Genomic DNA, 9,756 nt, shown 5'->3' on the forward strand with positions numbered 1-9,756 from the left:
TTCCTTAACTTTGCGATTTATGCCTGACAGTAAGCTGAGCCCTGTGGTGGAACTAGACAGCCCTCCCACCTCCCGAGCCCAGCTCTGCCCCCATCCTGGCCTCCCCATCACAGAGAAACCCCAGGCAAGCAGGTAGGAAATTATCATGACCATGTTTAATGAGAAACCTCAATTTAAAAAAAAAAAAAGGCTTTGTACACATATTTACATGGCTTTGGAAGGTCTCAGTGCTAGGATGAGGGGGATGGGGAGGGTCTGGCCCAGGAGAGGATTGAGGTATGTTGGGGCCTTCAGAGCCCCGGGTCTCCAGCAGGAAGCACCCCGCTCCCCGGCTGACTCTGGACCTTCTGGCCCGGATCTCGGGGGAACAGATCTCCAGGATCACCAACTGGAAGGCAGCCAGTTCCAAGCTGACGTCTCAGGAAAGGGCAGAAGGCCATGGGGCCCCAGGATCCATGTGCTAACACCCCTGCAGGAACCTCGAAGCAGGGACAGAGCAAGGGCTCCAGCTCCCGCAAACCTACGGAGGTCCTTTCCTGAGGGATGGGGATAGAGAGCGAGGACAGCTCCCTGAGGTTCGACGGTGACCTGCACAGGTTGGGTAGGGCAGGCCCAATGCCACCCCCACCTGTAATGCCAAAGCCTCCCTGCCCAGTCTGAGACCGTTGCTGGCAGGTGACCACGACCCGCGTGGCCTTGTCTGCAGTTGTCATGTCTGACGAGACACAGGCTCCGTCTCATGCCTGATGCCCACAGTCACAAAGACGGCCACAGGTCTCTAGGTGAAGTCCGTGGCTGGGCAAGGGTCAGGGGCCCTGAGGGCATCCAAGCCAGGGTTAGTGGAAAGTGTTGGCAGGTTCTGCACAGCCGAAGAAATCGGGGCCCACACGACGGGGAAAGCCCTCCAGCACCTTCACCTTCACGGGGTCAAACTTCCAGTAGAGGCGGCCGCGCAGGAAGTAGGCGTAACCTGGGGAGAAAGGAGGGTCAGGCCTGGGCGAGTGGACATCAGGCTGTGCCACGGGATGGGCACAGGGGGAGGTCTCGGTGGGCAGACCTTGGCCACGGCTGAGTCCCTTGGAACCTGCAGGCCTCCAGAACCTCTTTTCCCTTGGGGGAGCCCTTCAGCCTGACAGATGGGGGTGCTTTGGAGGCCCAGTTCCTATCTGCCAGGAAAGCAAGGCCCACTCCCCTCACTGGCCCTCCACATCACTGCACCCACCAGCCGGATACATATGGGTATCTTGAGTCCTGTGGGTGCTATAGGCAACCTAGAGTCCGAGGCCACCGAGAGAGAGTTCTCCCAACAGGTCCCAGTGTGGGAGAGCACGAGAGAGAGCACTGGACGGTGAGTCCCCAACCGAGACCTTGGAGATGGCAAGAAGCCAGATGGCTCAATGGTTGGGAGCAGGGCCTGCCTGGGTGGTGGTCCTAGCTACCCACCGTCCACCTGGGTGGCCTCAGTTAGGGAACCGCATCACCCGAACCTCTGTTTGCTCCTCTGGAAACTGGGTTGCTAACAGGTACAGCACCCGAGAATTGCGGGAGACATTTAGGGAGCTGAGGTGTCCGGAGCGTCACCAGTGTGCGATGGTCATTATTACCAGCCGTGACCAAGGGACCCGGGCAAATCCTTGCACCTCTCGGACTCTCAGTCTAATCTGCAACCTCGTGGTGTAGCCCTGCCCAGGCACGAGAAGGGGGCTGGCTGGGGAGAGTGCTGGACAAAGGACCTGTGATGAAAAACGGATGCAGCTGCTGCACCGCTTCCCCCCAGCCACCCCGTCGCCAACGCACCGTCCGCATCCTGGAAGGCGGCATCGACCTCAGAGGGCACTCCTCGCCAGTCCGTGGCCCGGCGGGGCACTTGGTTGTTCACACGGCGGGTGCCGGAGTGGAAGCGCCAGTAGTATCCGTTTCGGAAGAAGTAGATCTTGTTCTTCCCAGAGCCCCAGACCAAGGCTGCGTGGACCGGGGACCACAGCAGGCCCAGCTCAGAGAGGGGTGCAGGGCCTACAACTGGCTTCTCACCGTCGTATATCCAGTACTGAGCCCCTGCGGAGAAGGGAGGCTGCGATGGGGCTGCGCAGCTGCCACACTGCAGCCATCATGGGCCTGCCCAGCGGCCACCACCACAGACTTTTGTTGTCCTGCTTGGCACCCTCAGTGCAGGGGGAGTTGGAGTCGGCAGGAGTAAGCTGGGGTGGGGCAGGCGCTGGGACACACCACGTGAGAAAGGTTATTCTAAGTCGCAGAGAGGTGCCCGGGCTCCTGTCCCTTCCCCAGCATCTGACTGCTCACCACCCCCTGGGCCTTAGCCCTGTCACGGCAGGTCCTGGCTGGACCTTGGTTTATGAAGTCCCTGCCACCTGGAATGCTCCAGGCTCCCTGCCAGTTTCGAGTTAACAGCACAGGCTCCGGGGTCGCCAGATCAGATCCCTGCTTTACCTTTTCCAAGCTGTGCCTTGAGGTGAATCATGTCCCTCCCTCTGAGCTGGAGGCCAGTGCGTGGCCCACTGTGCAATGCCTTCTATTCTACGCCCACCTTGAGAGCCACCGCCTCCGGGAGGCTCCCAGCTGTGTCCAGAGCAGTGAGCCTTGCTCTCCCCTGACCCTGAGGATTCAGAGCACCTGCCCATCATATTTGTCCGTCTGTCCCAACCCTTGGCTATGGCACTCCTGGCACTGGGAAATGTGAGCATAGCCCCCACTCACCCTGGAAAAACCAGATGTGGCCCTGGGCATCCTCAAAGGCTGCGTCCACGGGGTTGGGCAGTCCCCGCCAGTGGCGCGAGGCCAGCGCAGGGTAGCCAGGCTGCAGCTGGCCCCCGCGCAGCCGCCACACAAAGCCTGCCTTGAAGAAGAAGAGCTCGCCACGGATGGTGGCCACCGCGTCAAAGGAGACCTCACAGGCGTCTGGTGGAGCTTCCGGCTGGCGGTTGGGGGGAGAGGGCCAGGAAAGAGTCCACATTGGAGCCATAGAGACCAGGGGGTGGAAGAGCTGGTGCAGGGCCTCACCTCCTGTCTTCCCACCCTCCGGCACCTCACCTCCAGTGGTGCAATCTCGTTGGTGTCCACCCCAGCCTGGGGGCCCAGAGTTGGAGGCCTGGGGCTGGGGGCTGGCCGGGGCCGGCCATACAGGTGCTGGATGCCCCTGCGGTCATCTGGGCTGAGGCTCGGTGGGTAGCCGAAGGTGTAGAAAGGGGCCATAAGGGCCTTGGCAGCCGTCGTGTGCTGTAACCCGAGGATATGGCCAAATTCATGGGCTGCCACAAGCAGGAGGTCTGTGCCTAGAAAAGGAAAATGGCCTCCTGCAGCAGACACCCCAGCTCAGGGACTCAGAAAGTTCCCGTTCTCTCTGATCTTCAGCTGCCCATTCTGGAAAATGGTCCCCAGGCCATACCCTGGTCGTCCCCAATAGTCCAGGTCTCATCGTAGTCGAAGTGGACATCCCCTTCTCGGTTGGTCTTTGGGAAGAAGGCATGGGCCAGGACACCCCCAGGGCCATCAAATGGCAGGTCGTCCCCATGCCAGTACCTGTGGAGGGGTGGGGGGGTGCAGAGTCAGCAGCTGCTGACAGCTGGGGCTGTCCCCAGAGGGGTTCCAGGCCACCGGTTTACCTGGTGAAGTCAATCATGATGTCAGCGCGGCCCTCATGCACTTCAGTAAAAGTGAGTGGTGTCACCTCGCTCCACAACTTCAGGGCCTCCGCCATCGTCCGCTGCACCTGCTCCCGCACCAGCTGCCATGGGTACCGAAGGATCCTGGGGGGAGAAGGAGGAGCCTCAGTCAGGGCAGGGTCAGCCCCTGATGGCTACTGGGCCAGGGTCGCTCAGTGGAGGGTAGGTGAGCCTCAGGTGTGGTGCACTGATGTGGATGCACACAGGTGTCCGCATTCAGTGGGAAGAACACCGGACCAGGAGCCCCAAGACCCACCTTATAGACCTGACTGGACCGCTCACTGTGGGGAGAACTTGACCCTTTGACCTGCCCCCTCTCAGTTCCCAGTTCCCACCCAAGACATTTCTGCGGCCCCCAGCAGTCTCAGCTCCCAGGCCATCTGATACCACAGTAGTCTTCATGTGCCTTCTCTCCCAAAACGAGTCCCCATCTGCACGAGGTAGAAGTTTCAGCTTCTGCATCAGGGGCCCCAGGTCACCTGAGCTATTACCTGTCCCCTCACCCCTGTTGGATCCTGGATTGGAACAACGACAAGGTCAACACCCAGCTCCCCAAGAGGACAGGCAGTGGCTGCCTCATTCCCCATGGAGTCCTAGGGCCTGGTCCTTAGTAGATGCCCATAGAAGCTGCCTGCATGAGCGAGAGCTGTGCGCCAGCAGGTCTGCGGGGCGGCCAGGCATGGGCTGACAGAGGCACTGTCCCTCTGCCATGGGAGGGCATATGTGTGGAGGGGTGCTGTCTGTGTACAATCTAAGTTGGGGTTCAGGAGTGTTGCCCATGGATGGCTCAGGGGCCAGTGGACACACAGGTTTGTTAACCATGGAGATCTGGCGTGCCTCAAGAAGCAGGTGTAAGGTTGGCGGGGCACACACACACAGACACACAGTGTTCTAGAGTTTGCTCATGGCGGAGGGCCCTACCTGTAGGTGAGGTCAGTCTTCTCCCAGCGCCCACCCGACAGCACGAACCGCTTTTGTCTGTTGCGGGCATTCAGCCCATCAGGTGGGTCAGGCACGCCGCAGCGGGGTGGTCTGGGGCCCCCGGCAGGACGAGGAGCCTCCTGTGCAGCAGGGGCAGGTGCCAGGCTGCTTGGAGGAGCTTCATGCCAGGCCTGAGGCCCCCTCCTCACCAGGTGGCGGCGGTGGGTGTCCTGGGCAGGAGAGAGGAGGGGGGGGGCAGGTCAGGCCTCTACTCCTCATGGCTCACTGTTAGGGCTGTGGGCTGTCAGCAGCCAAGCTCAGCCCCAGTCTGCTGCGTCTCTGGGCAAGCCGAGGGCAAGAGAAGGCGCGCTCCTGTCACACTGCCGGCCTTTGGCATGAGCTGACTGGTTTCCTGATGACTTGTTGCAAGGCCTCCTCCTGCCTGCCACTCCGCCTGGAAGGGCCCAGGGCTGCCTGTCACCTGCTCTGGCCATTTGGGCTGACGAGGTCTGAGTGGGGGCACAGAGACTATACTCTCCACACACACCCAGGAATGGACCCCACTGAGCTTCCGAGGACTCTCCACACACACCCAGGAATGCTCCCCCACCGCTCCCCCCAACCCGCCCCAGCAAATAGCATCTACTTCCCTTTCTTCCTGAGTTCCCTCCCTTCCAGTCCCAGCTCCCATGTCATGTAAGCTACCCCTGGAGTCCCCAGGACTCCCACCGCAGACACTCTTCAGTGTGGAGGGGCTGCAGTCTGCCTTGATTTGCTTACCTGACAAATGGGGCTAATTCCTCCCCATAGTGTTGATCTGAGGATGAGCCAAGGTAATGCATTTAAGGCACATCGCCTGGGGCCAGGTACCCAGTAAGGGCATCCAGTCTGGAAAATGGGTCTGATTTCTGAGGGCAGTTCTGCTCACACTTTACCAGGGCTGGGTGCACATGGCAGGGCTAGATGTGGTCTTCCTGCCCCCTCCATGCCTGAGTGTGTGTGTGTGTGGGGGGGGGTAGGGAGCAGTTACCTGCTGCCCAGCCCCAGCAAGAGCCCCAGGTGCCAAGTGATTCTGACTGGAGCTGCCACCCTCTGAAAGTCCCAAGGTTCCTAAAAGAGTTCTAGTTCATGAAAAAAGCAGAAGCTCAGAAAGGTTGGGAGACCCTGCGAAATCCTCCAGCCAGGGCGTGGCGGGGCCAGGTGAGGACTCTGATGACCCGGCCGAGGCCAAGGGGGGCTGCGGACACTGTGCAAGGCTGGAGGAGAGGCATGTGGCGCAGTTTGCTGAGAGACTCAGCGCCTGCCTGGTCTGGGCAGCGGTGGCCTCCCCACGGCCATATTTGGGGTGGGAGCCGGGCCACCCAGGCCCCACCCTCAGCCTTGGCCTCGGCCTCAGCCTCTGGCAGCTCTCCCAGGCCCCGGGCTCTCGCCCCCCTCCCTCAAGCTCCCAATTATGGAGCCACCAACAACTCAACCCCCCAGAGCCACCCGACTCAACCCCCCAGAATACCCCGCTATGAAGGGGTCTTCTGAACCCCGAGGCGGCTATGGAGCTACTTGGTATGTGGGGCCCAGAACCGGTTTTCTCTCTGTCCGAGCTTGCTTATTGAACGGTTGGGTACTGGGCTGTGCTGTTAAGTACTCATCACTGTTGCAGTTCCCCTGTATCGAGGCCAGGACCCTGCCCATCACTCTTAGCCCCTGATGGGACCTCTCACCAGACTCCACCTTCATCATGCCCATTTCTCAGACGAGGAAATGGAGCCCAAAGACGTTAAGCAATTTGCCCAGGTAACAGCTGGCAGATGGCAGGCTGTCGGTGCCGCAGCCCGCCCTACCTGCTACCTCTGCTCTGCTCTTTGGGCTGAAGTCCCCCTTCTCCTGGAGGAGGGACCCAGCTGGCCTCACCTTGGTGAAGAAGAGAAGGGATGGGAACATATTAAGCACCTGCGACTTCCCGGGCACTTTGCAGGCGGGCTCACTGGACCTCCCCGCTCCTCCCATAAGGTGGGGGTGACACATGTGCCAGGTCTCACACTGAGGATGTGGAGCCCAGGCTTGTGTGACCAGCCATGAGGGCTGCCCCTTCCCCTCCCCACACCCCCCCTGACCATCAGGGTACAGTTTCCTCCCCCACCCCGGGGCAGGGGTACAGGACCCTCGCTGGGAAGGGCGAGGCCAGCTCTGTTTATGCCTCTGGGCAGAAATCTCTCCTCCTCTCTCTCAGCTCCCAGTGTGGCCTGGAGCAGCCAGCCAAGGAGGGAGGGTGGGGAATGGACACACACACCATCCCTTCCTCTCCTGCCCCCACAAGGCACCAAGTCCACCCCCAGAGGCCTGGATCATGGTACTCTCCGTGCAGTAGAAAGAGCCACAGACTGAGATTCAGAAGACCCAGTTCTATGCCACCGCACCCCTGGACGGAGTGGTCCTGGGCAAGTCACTGTCCTCTCTTGGCCTTGATTTCCCCGGCTATCAAATGGGAATAGTGCCATGGCAACGGGCCGCATGCCCTCCTTCTGTAATGCCTGCTGCAGCATCTGGCAGAGCCTCTTCCCTGGCCCTGCTCCTTGCCCCTGTGAGCTCTCCTGTCCAACACCTGGGACTCTGCTGTCACCCAATTCCCTAGCGCTCCCACCACCCACCTGGCCTCAGCTCCCCCAAAGTCTCCAGACTTTAAATCGTAAAAACAGGAGTTGCAGTCAGAAGGGAGCTTGCAAACCCAGAGAAGAAGAGTGACTCCTGCAGGGTCTCCCCATATCAAAGGCCTCTTGCTCCCTCTCTGTGTCACCCTCCTGGGTCTTGGGAAGAGAGTGAGCAGAAGACACTAGAAAGAAGGCCTCCGGCCAATAGGATCTTTCGGGGGAAGCCCATCACTTAATAGCTCTTGGCTTCTTTTTCCCCATTCCTGGGATGGGACACATGCTCCCTGCCCCGCTGACCTCCCACACTCCGTCTTTCTGAGTCCTTCCTGGCCTGGGGCCACCTGGCTTAGCTGGAAGGCCTGGCACCAGGCAGCCCACTGACTCCTCAGATGGGTATGCTGGTCCTCCCAAGGCTGCTGGGATTCAGTGAGCTGGGTGGTGGGCCCTGGGGGCCAGGGAGCAAGCATGTTCTAGAGCCCATAGAGGTCAAGGACTTTACCCAGGGTCACACAGCAAGTGGGGTAAGAGCTGGTCCTAGATCCACGTTCACGCTCCCCCCTCCCCCGCCCAGAGTTCTCCTCGCACCCCCTTAGCTCTCAGCCTGTCTCCAAAACCCACGTTGCTGAGAAGTGTTTCTTCTTCTGGTACGCTCCCTCCTCCTGGGCCAGTATCCTCCCAAGGCCAGCCTGTGTGCTGGGAGTCCAGCTCGCTCACCCCGTCCTCTGGCGGGCACTAAATCACAGCCTCAAACATCCTCGAGGAATTTCTCGGCTGACTCAATCTCTTGGCTGAGCTAGAGGCTCAAGGTCAGCCTCTGGGACAACTTCCAATCAGGAAAATGGGAGGCATCCGGTAGAGGGGAGATAAAGGAGGACCCCAGACTAGGAGCCTGCTGGGGAAAGTCAGACCAGCTGTGCCCCTCTGTGGGCCTCAGTTGGCTCTTGGTCCAATAGAGATCATTGATCATAGCGATGCCTTCTGCTGTTGGCAGGAGGTGACCCTGACAGGAGGCTGTGAGGAAGACAGGGGAGCATCATCATGCCATTCTATTTAGCATTAAGCCCCTCTGAGGCTCAGAGAGGCCAAGCAACCTGGCCAAGTCACACAGCCAAGTCGGCAGGCAGGGCCGTCTTCTCCCCGATGCTGCAGCCTAATCTCCCCCTCTCACCCCTCCCCAGCTGGTCCCAGGGGCTTCGGGGCTTTCATCAACCCTGAAAGCAGCTGAACTGCGATAGATAAATATTTACATAGCTTTCCTGGCCCTGCCAACAGCAGCCCGGGGATAAACACATCGGGGCGACCCCAGATGCTCTCTGCATATCTGCAGTGACAGACAACAGCCCAGCTCAGACCTGGCCCCAACTGACCCTGCACCCATATCAACGGGGCAGCTACAGGTGACGGAATGTCTCCAGCGTGCCTGGCTGTCCCACTCCTCAAATTACCTCATTCAATAACCCTCAACGCCCAGCAGTGGGCACTGTTACCTCCCATCCCCTTCCAACAAGACCGAGAGGGTGAGGCTCAGAGGCACCAGAGGGCTCACCTAAGGTCACCTGGTTCAAACCCAGATCTCTCCCATTTCACATGATTCAAACCCAGATCTCTCCCATTTCACATGGTTCAAACCCAGATCTCTCCCATTTCTGAACGCTCGGGTTCGACAGCCCCAAAATCGAGGGGACTGGGAGCGGCTGGGGAAGAGGCAGAGCTTCCAGACTGAGGTGCCTCACACTCACCCTACCCCACCCATCCTATCTCCTCTTGCTCCCACAGCCGGTGAGGGCAAGGCTGGCCAGGGCAGAGCAGGGGCGGCTGGACAGAGGGGCCCAGCCCGGTCAGACCTCCCTCCTCACCAGACCACACTCCTGCTTATCAAACCTCCCGAGGGTTTCATACCTGCCTGAGCTCACTGGATGGCGCAGCTGCCAGTAGGGGTGGGGCGGGCTCCCAGGGGCCCACGGGCCTGCAGTTGCCCAGGCTCTGACTCCAGGCTCTGCCTGGCCACCCCTGATACTGGTCCCTCAAAGCCCCAGCTCGAGGGGAGCATGCAGCTTTCTGGGCACATGCAGGCTGTCACCCCCCCCCCCCCACGACTGGCCCTCCTCTTCTCCTCTCTCACACAAACTCGAACTCACTTCTTCTTTAGCTCACACATTCTTCCCCCTTCCCTTGCTCTCCCACCCCTTTGCTCTCTGAGGTTCTCAATGCTCCACCCTTGGCCCCCCCTCCTTTCTCACTTTCTCACAGTCACACATACACACACACTAGCTCTCACGCTCCTGCTGTCCTGGCTCCAAGCCTCCCAAACTTGCCACTGGCAGGTGCCTGGGCTCAGACACCATTTCCCCCAGCCCAGCTGCTGGCCTGCCCAGCTCTTCCCGAACCCTCCAGCCCACTGCACCCCTGGTGGTGTGCTCACGAAGGCCACACGCCTAGCGGCTGACACCAGCCTGAGACCTGCTCTGCTTTGTCCCTGATAGAGGGCCCTGTCACCACTCCCTCTGCTC

The 9,756-nt window shown here is 60.2% G+C and overlaps 1 protein-coding gene across 1 annotated transcript in view; it reads right to left on the bottom strand.

The window, feature by feature from the left end:
* Positions 1–133: 133 nt before the first annotated feature.
* The window catches only part of MMP11 (matrix metallopeptidase 11), a 10,080-nt gene continuing 457 nt past the window's right edge, over positions 134–9,756 (bottom strand). The window contains exons 2-8 of the mRNA XM_023763186.1: positions 4,602–4,842; positions 3,621–3,764; positions 3,404–3,537; positions 3,049–3,290; positions 2,716–2,932; positions 1,798–2,055; positions 134–970 (exon numbers count right to left, since the gene is read on the bottom strand). Coding sequence (XP_023618954.1) covers positions 837–970; positions 1,798–2,055; positions 2,716–2,932; positions 3,049–3,290; positions 3,404–3,537; positions 3,621–3,764; positions 4,602–4,842 — 1,370 coding nt within the window. The 3' untranslated portion in view covers positions 134–836. The remainder of the gene's footprint in view (positions 971–1,797; positions 2,056–2,715; positions 2,933–3,048; positions 3,291–3,403; positions 3,538–3,620; positions 3,765–4,601; positions 4,843–9,756) is intronic.

The sequence above is a fragment of the Myotis lucifugus genome, unplaced genomic scaffold (assembly GCF_000147115.1).
Source record: "Myotis lucifugus unplaced genomic scaffold, Myoluc2.0 scaffold_276, whole genome shotgun sequence".
NCBI lineage: Eukaryota > Metazoa > Chordata > Mammalia > Chiroptera > Vespertilionidae > Myotis > Myotis lucifugus.